Source organism: Helianthus annuus, chromosome 7 (genome assembly GCF_002127325.2).
Source record: "Helianthus annuus cultivar XRQ/B chromosome 7, HanXRQr2.0-SUNRISE, whole genome shotgun sequence".
In the NCBI taxonomy this organism is placed as follows: Eukaryota; Viridiplantae; Streptophyta; class Magnoliopsida; order Asterales; family Asteraceae; genus Helianthus; species Helianthus annuus.
This window is the reverse complement of record NC_035439.2, coordinates 11365923-11381405: the sequence shown is the minus strand read 5'-3', so window position 1 is coordinate 11381405 and position 15483 is coordinate 11365923. Positions and strand designations below refer to the sequence as shown.

At 41.0% G+C, this 15483-nt stretch overlaps 1 protein-coding gene across 1 annotated transcript; it reads right to left on the bottom strand.

Moving 5' to 3' along the window:
* Positions 1-9740: 9740 nt before the first annotated feature.
* Positions 9741-12078, bottom strand: LOC110875696 (subtilisin-like protease). The gene has a single exon (XM_022123901.2). It carries the CDS (start codon positions 12076-12078, stop codon positions 9850-9852), a length of 2229 nt encoding a protein of 742 aa, XP_021979593.1. The 3' UTR covers positions 9741-9849.
* Between the last annotated feature and the right edge of the window lie 3405 nt (positions 12079-15483).

The window sequence follows — 15483 nt, the reverse complement described above, 5'->3', positions numbered from 1 at the left end:
TCATCCTTAAATCATCAAGTAGAATCTATTGATCATAACCTCACGTAACATACAATTGATAGATATAACACTAACCGGCTAAAGAAGAAAACAGAGATTGATTCGAACACCAAAGCTTCAAGAGATGGAGATGTGTGCCGTCGGCTTCGAGAGGAGAGAAAAGAGAGCGAGTAGGGTTTTGTGTGATTTGCAACAATGAGGAACAGAACCCTATCTTGGGTGATTGTATACGCATAAAAGGTGTGGGCTGAACCCTTACATGGGCTGCCCTTTTGGGTTTCGAGTATAATAAGTGTAAACCTAATGGGCTTGTGTGATCGTGGTACATCTTATCCGAACCAGGATGTACTGAGTAGCGAGACTTATGAGCTTCATCCATTACAAGCTCGCGTAAGTTGCCATAGAGTGGGATCCAGATGCGTCCCGTTACATAGTAGGCGCCGTCTTCCTTTTGTTCTAATCGTTGCCTTGAGCCGTGTAGGGCTTCAGCCCTGACGTTTTTTGGTTTCAATGCTTCTACCTGAGCATCTTGTATCTGGGAAGGAAGACTAGACTGAATAGTGAGTTGCAACGCTCGTACACGCCTAGGTGTAGTATCTTTTCGACTGAGGGCATCGGCCACCACATTGGCTTTGCCCAGATGGTACTTGATGGCACATTCGTAATCGTTCAGTAACTCGACCCATCGTCGTTGTCGCATGTTCAATTCCTTTTGCTTGAAGATATGCTCGAGACTCCTGTGATCGGTGTAGATAGTGCACTTGGTACCATACAGGTAATGTCTCCATATCTTAAGCGCGAAAACAACAGCTCCCAGCTCTAAATCATGCATAGTATAGTTCCGTTCATGACCCTTAAGTTGACGTGACGCATAAGCAATGACCTTGTCACATTGCATTAACACACATCCAAGACCTTGAATGGATGCGTCACAATAGACCACAAAATCGTCCGTGCCCTCTGGCAATGAAAGGATAAGTGCGCTGCAGAGCCTATCTTTTATGTGCTGAAAAGCGGTTTCCTGAGTACTACCCCAACGGTAGGTGACACCCTTCTGTGTCAGTAGCGTAAGCGGCTGTGCAATCTTCGAGAAGTCTTTGATAAACCTTCTATTGTACCCTGCCAAACCCAAGAATTGGCGTATTTTCGTTGGTGTGCGAGGCGCAGGCCAGTTCTTAATCGAGTCTACCTTAGATGGATCCACATGAATCCCGTCCTTGTTTACCACATGGCCTAGAAAATGGACTTCACGAAGCCAGAAGTCGCATTTCGAGAACTTTGCATACAGCTGTTCTGCTCGAAGAAGTTTTAAAATGAGTCGTAGATGCTGCTCGTGCTCCTCCTGACTCTTAGAATAGATCAGGATGTCGTCGATGAAAACTATAACAAACTTGTCTAGGTAAGGCTTGCATACTCTGTTCATAAGATCCATGAAGACCGCAGGCGCGTTTGTTAACCCGAATGGCATAACTAGAAACTCGTAGTGGCCGTAGCGAGTTCTAAATGCTGTTTTGGAGACGTCCTCATCTCGGACTCTCAGTTGATGGTAGCCTGACCTCAGATCTATCTTCGAATAATAGCTCGACCCTTGCAATTGGTCGAACAGGTCGTCGATGCGTGGAAGAGGATAGCGATTCTTCACGGTCACCTTGTTGAGCTCACGGTAGTCGATGCACATCCTGAAGGTACCGTCTTTCTTTTTCACAAATAGTACTGGAGCTCCCCAAGGCGAAGAGCTAGGACGAATGAAACCCTTTTCCAAGAGTTCTTGTAGTTGCTTGGACAGTTCTTCCGGTTCTGATGGAGCTAAACGATAAGGTGCTCGAGCTATGGGTGCTACTCCAGGAGCTAGCTCGATCTGGAATTCGACCTGGCGATGAGGCGGTAGCCCAGGTAAATCTTCAGGAAAAACTTGAGGAAAGTCGCGTACTACTGGAATATCCTCTAACCTCTTCTCTTTCGTTGATGCGTCAGAAATAAGTGCCAAAATGGCAGTGTGGCCCTTTCGTAAACACTTCTGGGCCTTCAGGAAGGAGATGATGCCAACCACGACACCACTCTTGTCGCCTTGAACTTCGAGAGGTTCCTTGCTAGAACGGGGAATACGAATAATCTTCTCCTTGCATAGGATCTCTGCTCGCTGTTGAGATAACCAATCCATCCCAATGACGATGTCGAAACTACCCAGAACTATGGGAATGAGATCGATAGATAAAGTCTGACCAGCGAGGACAAGATTACAACCCTGAACTATGTGTGTGGCCTCTAGACTCTTACCGTTAGCTAATTCTACGACATGCTTGGTGTTTAAAGGTGTTGGTGTACGCTTTAACAGTTGACTAACTTTTTGAGGCACATAACTGGTATCGGCACCCGAATCTAATAATACAATAACATAAAAGTCGTCGAGAAGGAACTTACCCATCACCACGTTAGGATCATTCCTTGCATCACCCTGACCCAGCACAAATGCACGACCCCTAGCGCCGTTGTTTCCATCATTGTTTCCCCCGTTGTTGTCCCCATTGCCCTGATTATTTTTGTTGTTCTGATTCTGGTTTAACTGGGGGCAGTCTCGTTTGAAGTGGCCTTCAGCACCACACTGAAAGCATCCCCTGTTGCCTCCTTGCTGTTGTTGCTGCTGGTTTCGTGGAGCTGGTGGTTGTTGTTGCTGGTTCTGATTCGCAGGTCACGAACTCCTGCAATCCTTAGCTTCGTGACCCATCTTGAGACACCTCTAAAAACGACCCTTGTTGCACTGACCACTGTGGTGTCTGTTACATCTATTGCACTTTAGGTGGTTTCCTCGATATCCACCCTGTCCGTGACTACCAGAAGACTGCTGACTGGGGCTCTGGTAGTCATCTGTCTTTCGCTGCTGCGCCTGGGACTGAACCGAAGTTGAACCCTTGCTGGAGGTTCCATCTCATTTTTGCTTGTTGTCACTGGGGGTAGGAGTAGTGGTAGCACTGATACATTTAGGCAGTCTGTTCTGTTCCACTGCTTGGTCTGTGAGACGATGAGCTAGATGAGTAATATCCTGGATGGTAGCAAGGTTGGCCGATGTCACATGGCTTTGAATTTCTGGTACTAAGCCTCTGAGGTACAGCTCTATACGCTTGATGGGAGGGTCCACCATAGTTGGACACAAGATGGCCAGCTCGTTTGACCGCTTTGTATACACTTCTATTTCTGACCCCGTCATCTTTAGGTGAAAGAACTCCACTTCCAGCTTGTGGATGTCATCACGACTATAGTATTCCCGCTTGATCGGTTCCTTGAAATCGTTCCATGGGGTGGCATTGGCAGCCGCCATCCCCAACATATGAACTTGCGCATTCCACCAAGTCAGCGCGATGCCTTCGAGAGTACCAGTGGCATACTTCACCCTTCGTTCCTCAGGGCATTCACACATTTCGAAGACTGACTCGAGCTTCTCGAACCAGTGGAGGAGTCCAACTGCTCCTTCTGTGCCACTGAAAGTGCCAGGACGACATTCCATGAAAGTTTTGAACGTACATGCAGGCTGCTGAGCAAACTGGCCTATTGTGTAGACAAGAGGGAAGAAAAATTAAACACGAGAGTTGGTTTGAGAGAGTAGGATCTGAAGATCCTAGAGTAAGTTGCTATAGCAGGTTATACCTCCTGCCTGAGCGGCTGCGAGTGCCTCAGCAACTCGTTCATTGATTAAAGCCGTCAACTGGGCTTGAGTTAGGTTAACGCGTCCAGCCATGATCTTCATACCAAAGAAAACATGGGTAAAGAGGGGTTCGCGAAAGTGCGATGACAAAAGAGAGTAAGCACATATGTGTTCTCAAGCAATAGTTGTTACGTTTATCTAAGCATACCATGAACAAAGTTCTATGTAGTCTAGCAAGTAGGCAATGTAAACTTAATCATACCACCTAGAATGTTGAGTCTTGCACATGGAGCGAGGCGTCGTTGTGGATCGTTGAGCACTGTACATGTTATAGTCTGATTTTAATAAAACTTTTTCCCTTATTAAAACCAAGTTCACTATAACCAATGGCTCTGATACCAATCTGTCACACCCCTAAAATTCACACGCGGAGTATCATCGCTTGGAGGCGTGACTGACCTGGATCAAGCCACCAATCATATTGAACATAATAAGTAATAAATGTAATTTAACCAAACAATATGAAAGGTGTTCAAAACAAAGCATAGTAAGTGTTTAGCAGAAGCATAATTGTAAAACCCAATGTAAGTATTAAGTACGAAATAAAGTAATGTATTTAGCATGACACACACTGCCATGTCCCACAACGACCGCGCCTCCCTGTGCAAGCTCCATGAGTACCTAACGACCTGCAAGGCATGTAGCAACGAATCAACAACAAAGTTGAGCGAGTTCACAGTGGGTTGTTTAGTTATAGCATTTGTTTTGCAAATCGTATATTCGTTTGTAACCCATGTATTGTGTTAATTAGTAATGCACATATGTTTACACATAAGCTAACAGGTTTCGAACACGTCTTGATCATGGCAAACACATAATACATGTTAACACATCAATAGCAACAGTCAAGTACCAACAGGTCCAAACTTGTGCGACCCGAAAGATGAAGCCCAACAAACAGGCGGCCCAACCCGTTGTGCGATCGGCATAGCTTGTGCGATCCACAATGGGATGTGCGATTGAAAACTACCCCGGCCCAATAACAATTAGAAAGCCCAATCAAACATACTCGGCCCAAATAACAGCAAACGTTGGTCTTGTGCGGTCCGGATGGACTTCTGTGATCCGGATAACTTGTGCGATTGGGTTTCTGGGCTTCGAGGCCCAACAGCCCAAGTGCTCGTGTGTGGCCCAAGCCTTGTGCGATCAGCACTGTCTTGTGCGATCCACAAGGTCTTGTGCGATCATGCATGTCCTGGTTGTACACTGTGCTCTATGTGAGGTACCCGTCTTGTGCGACTGCACTTGTGCGTCTGGCACTTGTGCGATTGAGCTCTTGTGTGATTCAAGAGCTTGTGCGATCAGTTTTAGTTATCCTAAATCATGGAAATCAGTTACATGCTTCCTAAAATTATGCAAATCAATTATCTTGTTTCCAATCATGCATGAATTCAATCAAAGCAGACAAACAGTTTCCAGATCATAGAATTATCGATCAAATCGTGGTCTCATCCGTTAATCCCTATGAACATCAAGTAATATACATAATCATCACAATTAACAATCAATCGGATTTTTAGGCTAACATACCCACATGCTAACATACAATCTATCACGCCAAATCAACAAATCATTCATATGAGATCCCATAACAGCTGATTAATACATGTTTGATTCTGGATTCAAGCCATACTCTCATCGATTTCCTATGTTGATCTAAACACATAATACATATGAGCCGATTATATAGAACACCAAATCTTAACAGTTTATATCACAATCAATCACATCTCATCCCTAAATCATCAAGTAGAATCTATTGATCATAACCTCACGTAACATACAATCGATAGATATAACACTAACCGGTTAAAGAAGAAAACAGAGATTGATTTGAACACCAAAGCTTCAAGAGATGGAGATGTGTGTCGTCGGCTTCGATAGGAGAGAAAAGAGAGCGAGTAGGGTTTTGTGTGATTTGCAACAATGAGGAACAGAACCTATCTTGGGTGATTGTATACGCATAAAAGGTGTGGATCGAACCCTTACATGGGCTGCCCTTTTGGGTTTCGAGTACAATAAGTGTAAACCGAATGGTTGTTGTGCGATCGGTTCGTGTAGTATTGACATATTTCATACATACGTTCGTTACACAAAGTCGCATAACACATAACATTCAATTAATCAACAAGTTCACATAATCACATAATCAAAGTACAATAAGAGGTTTGAAATACGAGTTGTCACATACTGCACCAATTCCATCTCCACAATCGGAACCCATTATACCTCATAACGAAGGCACATCAAACGCTCAAAACCAAGACAACGCTGAACCCGATAATTAACTCAGGAGGTCATCTAGGCAAAGAAGGCCTACTAATTGGGATGATTATGTTACCTACCTGACTGAAATGGATGCTGGAAAGCTCAATGATCCTATCTCTTACAATGAAGCCATTAGCAGTGATCAGTCTTCTGAATGGAATAAAGCAATGATTGATGAGCTTGAATCCATGAAGAAAAATGATGTTTGGGATTTGGTAGAATTAACCAACGGTGTCAAACCCGTAGGATGTAAATGGGTGTTCAAAAAAAAAACTGGATCCGAATGGGTACATTGAACGCTATAAAGCGAGATTGGTTACAAAGGGCTACACTCAGAAAGAGGGAATTGACTATCAAGAGACATTTTCACCTGTCTCTCGTAAAGATTCATTAAGGATCGTTATGGACCTAGTAGCTCATTTTGATTTAGAGCTGCATCAGATGGACCTTAAAACCGTTTTCCTTAATGGAGACTTAGATGAAGATGTTTACATGAAACAACCTAAAGGCTTTAAACCTGAAGGTCAAGAGCATCTAGTCTGTAAGTTGAAAAAGTCCATTTACGGGTTAAAACAAGCATCACGTAAATGGTATCTCAAGTTTGATGAAGTCATGAAGAGACAAGGTTTTATAAAGAATCAAGTGGACCAATGCACCTACCTCAAGATGAGTGGGAGTAACTTTACTATACTTGTCCTTTACGTAGATGATATTCTATTGGCAAGTAATAGTTTTGACATGTTGCATGAGTCGAAGCGGTTACTCTCGCATAACTTCGACATGAAGGATATCGGAGATGCATCTTACGTCATTGGCATCGAAATTCACCGAGATAGACACAAAGGGATCTTAGGATTGTCTCAAAAGACTTACATTGATCGTGTCCTTACACGTTACAACATGCAACAGTGCAAACCCTCCGTCGCTCCAGTAGTTAAGGGAGATGTTTTCGGTTCATTCCAGTGTCTGACAACAGAGGTTGAAAAGGAGCAAATGAGCCAGATACCTTGCGCGTCAGTAGTCGGGAACCTGATGTATGCTCAAGTCTGTACTCGCCCAGATATCGCTTATATTGCTGGAATGTTAGGCCGTTATTAGATTAATCCTGGCCTAGATCACTGGAAAGTAGCTAAGAAGGTCCTTAGATATCTGCGAGGGACGAAAGACTATAAACTGACTTATAGAAGAAGTGATCATTTAGAAGTGGTAGGTTATTCTGATTCTGACTTTGCTAAATGCAAAGATGACAAGAAATCCACTTCGAGCTATATCTTTATGTTAGCAGGCGGACCTATCTCATGGAAGAGTCATAAACAACAGTTAAAGGATTGTGTAGATTAGCACACAAATAAATAGTTTAAATAGGAAAAAAAATATATTTAAAATTTGTGGCACCAATCCATTGGTGATTAGACCGTGTGTAGTCGAGCGTGATGAATGCTCCATATTGGGCATAGCGCCCCATAGCACAAGGGCATACCCCCTCATCGCTATGGGCTGAAAAATTTGATGCCCGCGATGTAGAGATACCTTAGTAGCAGCCATCAAGCCACAATCATAATCATTTTTACTGGGATTCAGGGATCATTGTTCATCATAACCTCTGCATCAACCTTTTCACAAACAAGTGTTTGTACTAGGTTGACTGCCATCTCAATATCATCATTTGAAGCCTTGGTCTCAGTCATTTCTTCTTGAAGCTCATTTTCTTTTTCAATAGATTCAAGCGCCATGAGACAAAAAATCACAGATTCCTCTACAGGTTTTGCCATAAGGGCAAAATTTTCATCTGTGAGTTCTTGATTCAAACTACTACGGTCAACAAATCCCTGAGTATTAAAATTTGTTGTTTGACCTCTACAGGTGTAGGGGATAAGGTAGTTAGTGGTGCCTGAGTATGTGAAACTAGTACTTGAACATATTAAACATGAGGAACAGTAGTTTGGGCATGCTGCACATGGACATGGTTTACAGATTGAGCAAAATGTGCAATGTTTGAAACATTTGGTCCAGAGGTATTTTCAGAATTTTGATAAAAGTATTGTTGATTGCTAGAATAAGGTCTTTGATTGGGGTAGATTATCATGGGTGTAGAATTTAACTGACTGACTTTTGCACTCCCTAGCAAAATGGGCCTCCCTAGATTATCTTGGATTTACCTAACCCTACTCTTGACCTTCCATTTAACCCTGGATACTTTCTACTAGTTCTTTTGTAGACGTTGTTTGTTCTAACATGGAGTAGGGCTAATAGATGCAAAATGTACATTTCCTCTAAGTCAGTGGGATCAATATGCTACAAGTCATCAAGAACAAAAGACAGGTTATTAGAACTTTGACGATCATCATTTACTGTAAAACCATATTTTTGAGATTATTGATCGGGGTTAATTTAAGTGGATATGTCAATGAATTGATCATAACCCTAATCATTTACTATTCAAGATAATGATTCTTCTTGACTAAAAAGGTGTTGTGTTGCCAAAAATATAGTCATCAGACACTTTTCCAGTTTCCTAGAGTTTCTTCTTTTGGACAAGCTCTCTCAAAGGTTAAGAGCTTGCTATGAAGTTGAGTCAATGTCATATCCTGGAAAACTGGTGTTGTTCTAATAAAAATGACTATAGTGTCCCACTTTTTAGTTAGTAATCTAAGAAACCTATTGCTCAAAGTGGAGTTTGAAAATTCTTTGTTTACCAATTTTAATTCACTAATCGGATAGGTGAATCTTTCAAATTGTCGAGTCTAAGTCTCCCCCTTAACATGATTGAAGGTCTCATACTGTTGATTGAGAATTTCATGCGTGTTTCTAAACATTTGTTCAGGTGCAAATAGATGTTTTGACTTCTTCTTCAGTGCTTTAGCCTTCAACAGGAATTTGGCCTTGAAAAGACTTTTATACTTCTTCAACAGAGCTTTTATGTCTTCAAACAGATTTTCCATTAGTGTTCAAGATTCACTATCTTTGGAAGGTGTTGATCTTCATGCCTTGTTTATTTCTTGATCAAAATAGTATATTTTGGATTTTGCAATCATTTATTCATTTATAGGTTGGTTCCTTATCATTCGAATCAAAATTGGAGATCATAGTCGAAGAATAATGGATCAACCTTTGTGGTGTGATCATTCGACTCATATTCAATCACAAATTGCGTGAGGTGTGATAAGATTTCTGAAAATGGACGGAAGTGGTTTTTTCGATTTGGAATAATCAGGGAAGTCGTAAGAAGCTAGTAGCAAAGAATGCCACGGGTCCATATCAAAATTAGAAGGGAGATTGTTGGAGATAACTCTAATTTGTTTATTTGTGAAGATAAAGATGAGGAAAAGGAGATAAAGTAGAAGATTTAAATACGTTTTTTGTTTAGTTTAAATGTTTAGATTTATCGGTTAAGATTAATTTGAAAATTTAAATAGACTTTGAGTTGGATTAGAATTAGTGTATGTCTAGTATAAATATAGGGTTTTGTATTCAGTTTTATTTGTCTAGTTAAGTTTATATTAATTAACGAGTCGAAAGTGTTGGCATTAAATATGTTTTCTTGTGTTTTTGTTTATCGAATCTAGGCCAACAAAGGATGAGTTAATCAACACAAAGATTGATGTTGAAATTGAGGTTTGAGCTTACTGGGAAGAAATAACTATGCAATTCTCAGCTTGTGAGCATGGAGATTTATGATATCCGGACAACTTAAGATGAAAGGAATTCTACATAAGAAAGATGTCGACAATGACATTCGTCACATGCAATAAGTTTTCTTCTAGTGGTTATGATGAAACATCATGAACACTTCTTTATCTAATGTCAACAAATTCAAGGTAGATAATATTTGGTAAATTCAGCCATTGAATCTCCAATAAAAGCAATATATGTCTACTCACTCAAGCATATTTGATGGAAATGGGACTTCTAACCGAGTGCTTTGTGGATTTCCATTCGAGGGCACCTTCAACAAACTGATTTGGTGCAGATCCTGCAGGATTGAATGTCACCTGGTACGACAATTTCTGGTTAACTGCCGAGAAGATGAGTGTTGAGGGTGACACAGTAACACTCACACCTAGGGCTTTGACAATGTTCACAGTGTAAGATGAATTAGCATCCCCAACATTGGTCACTGTTCTCGTGTACGCTTTTGTCACATTACCACTTAGTGTGATTGCGAATGAAGGATAATTTAGTTGTGCTTCAGGGATACTTGTTAAATTTGAGCAAGAAACTTGCTTTTGGACGATGGTTGTAACTTGTGCGCTTGAGTATCCTAATCCGCACAAGTAAGGTATGTAATCATCAGCTTGGATATCGTAAATGAGTCCAGGGTCATTAGCTTTCGATGGATTGACATGGCCAGCCCCAACGGCAAACAAGCTGGCGAGAAGCTCCCTTTCATCCTGAATCGGTTGGTTGTTTAGGTTCATCAACTCAGCTGTGGTCATGATAGCGGATTTGATTCCAGCAGGAGACCAATCAGGATGTGCACTTTTCAATAACGCTGCTATCCCACTGAGATGAGGGCAAGCCATTGATGTGCCTGAAATAACATTAAATGGGCTGGTTGTTGTTGTGTTGTCTACAGAGGTAGGCCAGGCCGCAAGAATGTTAACTCCAGGCCCAATAATATCCGGTTTTAGAATTCCAGGACTTGCTAGATTAGGCCCTCGTGAAGAGAAAGAGGCCACTTGAGGAGCTGATTTATCTCCAATGACAGTTCCATGGAATATGATGGTAGCAACTGGTGATGGACTTGACCTCAAGTATTCTAGAATTATAAGTCCATCTTTATAATTGACATATGATACAGGGAGTACATGTGCGTCAGCTATTGTACTTGCTCCATCTTTTTCCTCGTTTGTGAGAATCATAGCAGCTCCACCAACATATTTTACTATTTTTCCTTTATCAGTTGGTCCAACGCCACCACCTTTGTGGCAAATCACTACCTTTCCTTTTACATCGGTCTGGTTTAAGAATCCGGGGGAATCACAAAACATGGCATTTTGATTGCCACTCATCCCTGGGTAGACAAGTGGTAAGAGGGTTTCTGGGAAATCTTTAGGTTGGAAGAGCGATTCTCCATCTAGTAACGCCCCGTTCCCAAGTTTCACAGTAGCAGTTACCTTTCTGTCAACCGTACTAGCTCCAACTGTGAGAATCCATGGTGCCTCATTCTTCAAAGTTCCATTCAAAGGTCCCGAATTTCCTGCAGAACAACTCACAAATATCCCATTTTGCATTGCGGCAAAAGCACCTATAGCCATCAAATCGTCATAAAAAGTAGTGGATCTTGCACCAATGGAGATAGAAAGCACGTCTACACCTTCTTCAATAGCTGCATCCATAGCAGCTAATATATCACTCTCACTACAAGTAACTGCACCACACACTCTGTACATGGCTATGTGTGCAAGTGGAGCCATCCCGACAGCAGTACCATTGTCATTTCCAAGAGTGGTAGCACCTTCAACAAAGTTTCCAGCTGCAGTACTTGAGGTGTGTGTTCCATGTCCATCTTCATCAAGTGGAGAGACGGTTCCCTCGGCAACGAAATTCCTAACACCAATCAGTTTGTTATTACACCCCTCCACTTCACATTTGCCTTTCCATTTAGCTGGTGGAGGGTCTATGCCTTTGTCGTCAAAAGAAGGATGACCAGGAGTAATCCCGGTGTCAAGAACACCAATAATGATTCCCTTCCCATAGTTTGAATCTCTCCAGAAACCTAAATTCTGGTGCAATCCCAAGAAGTTAGGAGTATGTGTTGTATGTAAAGACAGTACACGCTGAGGTCGAACTAATAGCGCACCATCTAGTTTTTCAATTTCCATTGCTTGCTCAACCGTCATTTTCGCTGCAAACCCTTTGAGTACATTACGGTATGCGTAAACCATCTGTGGTTTCTCATCCAAGTCCAGTGCACTTGTGTGCAGCAAGAACTTGTTGTACCAGCTTTCAAGATCTTGGGTTTCAGCAAATGTGTGGTCATGGGGAGAGTGTAACTTGACAATATATGTTTCAGTTTCTTTGGTGACAACAAGTGACAGGTTCAAAAGGGTGGTGAAAGTGAGAAGTAACGTGATCATAAGAACCCGCTTGCATCTATTGTTCTCCATGATTAATGAGGAACTTACTGATTGATGTGGTGCATTAGATAGTTCGAGATGGTTTGTATATATACATGAATTTTAGGCCGGCAAAAGGTCATTAGTCAAAACTTAGTAATATGACGAATTATATAATCTTAGGTAGCATCGAGAAATAATTAATTCCTATAATTACCTATATTACCTATATATTAAAAAAGAAACCTAATGAATAGCAACATCTTAGTAATTATTAAATTAAATTCCTATTTCTATTTGTAGGTCCCTTTTTCGCGGAGGATTACGAACCTAAACCTTGTTATACAAACCTACTAGCGAGTGCGGAATCCAAGCTAGCAAGCAAACCGAGTTAGTAGCAAGTAGAGAAACAAACACACAAGTTCACCGATTAACACAACTTGTATTAATGCAATGAGGGTTCGGTTACAAGCTCAATGTTTACAGAAGTGTTCTATAAACTCTCTAAGATGTGTGTGTGAGTTTGGACAGAATGCTCTCAAAGAATACTCTCTCTTTCTGTCTGTGTGTCTGTCTACCGAAACTCAACACATGCATGGGTATATATACCCAGCTCAGCAGGTCTGGATCGAAGGATCTGATAGATGGTCCGAAGGATCATCTATCGATCACAGTTCATACGAAAGATCAGCATGGACCTCGAAGGATCATCCTTCGAGGTCTAATGGTCGAACCATGGTCGAACCATATCTTTCGATCACCTCGAAGGATCAGGTGTATCCTTCGAGGCTATCCTTCGATCTGAACATCTTTCAAATGTTGTCCAAGTCAAACCGGAGGATGGTTGACTTGGTCAACTTACAATACAAATCAGGACATCGTTTATATCAGACCGAATACAGACAAAGTACAGACACAAGTGCACCAACAAACTCCCCCTTGGCTGTAGCTTTGTCTTTGATCTCTAATCTTTGTCTTGTTCTTCTAAAAGTGTAGACTCGTCTTGAACTTCGACGGTCTTTGGTCTTCAAGTCTTCAAGACTCTGATGTCCTATCATGTCTTCAATGTCGGAGGGTCTTCAAAGTCTTCACGTCTTGAAAGTAGAAAGTGTATCAACAAACTACCCGTATCATGTAGGAAGTGTGTTGACAAACTCCCCCTTAACATAAGCTCCCCCTTGAGTTATGCTCGTGAAATACTTTAACTTTATGAAGTAAGATCCTTCGAGGTGATGATGATGGCCAGCGGCAACTCGATCATCTTCATTCATTGAGTGCCTTCGTGTCTTCATTCCAAAGCTCGTCAACGACCATGTTCTCCTAGCCTTTAGAATCTGCACATGCAAGAAATCTAAACGCGTAATGAGAACAATTGCTTGGAATATAGTATAAACAAATGACACACGAATGACCATGTCATAATCAAACACCGTCCGATAGTTTGAAAGTTTAATAAAATTTGTCAATTTTAGTTTTTAACTTTCAAAACATGCAAATTTCGACCGTTTATGAAGATTTAGTCAGTTCGGTTTTCAGTCAGGTTTCAGGTAACGAAGACTTGAGCTCCAACATCGTACGATCGAAAATAAAGCAGAAATAAAATCTTTTTGGCTTTTATAAAGTTTATATTAAAACAAGCCTAAAATCTTTTTGGTATTTTTGAAATTAAAAGACAACAATTTAAAATCCTTTGAGTGTTATCAAACGACATCACCGCTAATGTCGTGCTGATATGCACCAAACGATGAAACTGTTTAAAAGAACTAATAAAGGTTAAGCAGTAAATAAATATATACAAACATTCTTTTTGCGAGTTTCGAGGATAAGAGAATCATATCAGTGTACGGTCATGCCAAAACACTCTTGTTGTTCAGTTAGTTAACATTAAGATAAGCATCCTATAACAATTATCGGTATTGTTTTCCACTTAAGCTCAACTTATCAGATGTAATCATGGCGAGGGGATACGTTAAGGTATGATTTATACTTACCGACCGGTGTTCATCCACATCACAACACATTCCCGTATCAAGGTATGCACGAGTGTTCATCTTACCGGTGAGTATACCGATTATCATCTGTTTGACCGTATAAATTGTGAGATACTCACTTATTTTGATTTGAAAACAAGTCCTATGTGATATAATCACTTATTGATGAGGAACTTGATTTTCGTATGCATGAGGGCACAGGTGCAAGTCCGTGAACAGGTCAGTACTTCCGTACAGCAGAGAGACGAACTTGACACCCGGAAAAATGTGATATTTTATCACTTATTTGATTTGGACATGTGATTGTTTATCACTTATTGAGGTCGAATGCAGTATGCAATATGTACACGTATGTATAGTATCATGGAAGATCTAGACTTGCGTCCCCGTTATTTTTCGGTAAAAGATACAACCATGATACCCAGATGATAAGCAGCATAAAGACCGAATATCTCAGAACCTCGGCAATCTATCAAACGAAATTTCGGTACTAAGACCATATGCCAATGAATGGTTCCCACCTGATCTTCAGTCGATTTAAGATTTATATCACCCTGCACACTTTAAAATGATTGTGAGCCTACCGATACATCTTATATAGAGCTGCTTATCGTTTTTCATTTAAGGTTTAAAGAGGTTTGGATAGACCACTGATGTACTATCATTTTCTCTTTTGCTCGCCAGGAAACTCATTTTTGTTTTTCTATTGTTTTTGTGTTTTTGAATTTTTCGATGTTTTTGGATTTTCCGATTTTTGGATTTACTCCCCCTAAAATCAACAAACTAAGATAAATTTAAAAACACAAAGGTATTTACAAAAATGATTTTCCGATGTTGGTTTTACTCTTGCTTGACCTTAATGCCGTTTACCAATAATAAAAAGTCAAATCTTGATTTGTCAAAAGCTTTGGTAAATAAGTCGGCACGTTGGTCATCGGTGTGGACCTTAACAACATCGATTAGCCTTTTCTCAAAGCAATCACGTATGAAGTGATATTTGATTTCGATGTGTTTGGTCTTTGAATGCTGCACAGGATTTCTAGTGATATCTAAAGCAGCAGAATTATCAACGTAAATAGGAGTAGTTAGGAATTCAAAACCGTAGTCCCGCATCTGTTGTTGGATCCAAAGAACTTGGGAGCAACAACTTGAGGCAGCAATGTATTCAGCTTCGCATGTTGATGTAGCTACACACGTCTGCTTCTTGCACTGCCATGTGACTAGGCGATTTCCTAAAAACTGACATCCAGCCGTTGTGGACTTGCCGTCGATTTTACATCCGCCAAAATCAGAATCACTGAAGGCTACCAATTCAAAGTTATTATCCCTAGGGTACCACAGACCGGTGTCAGGGTACGCCTTCAAATAACGAAAAATCCTTTTAACAGCAGCAAGATGTGAGGCCTTCGGGTTAACTTGATATCTAGCAAGCAGGCACGTTGGGTACATTATGTCTGGCCTTGAT

Bases quoted from the DNA above. Each gene is read 5' to 3' on its own strand.
- LOC110875696 (XM_022123901.2), bottom strand. From the start codon at position 12,078: ATGGAGAACAATAGATGCAAGCGGGTTCTTATGATCACGTTACTTCTC.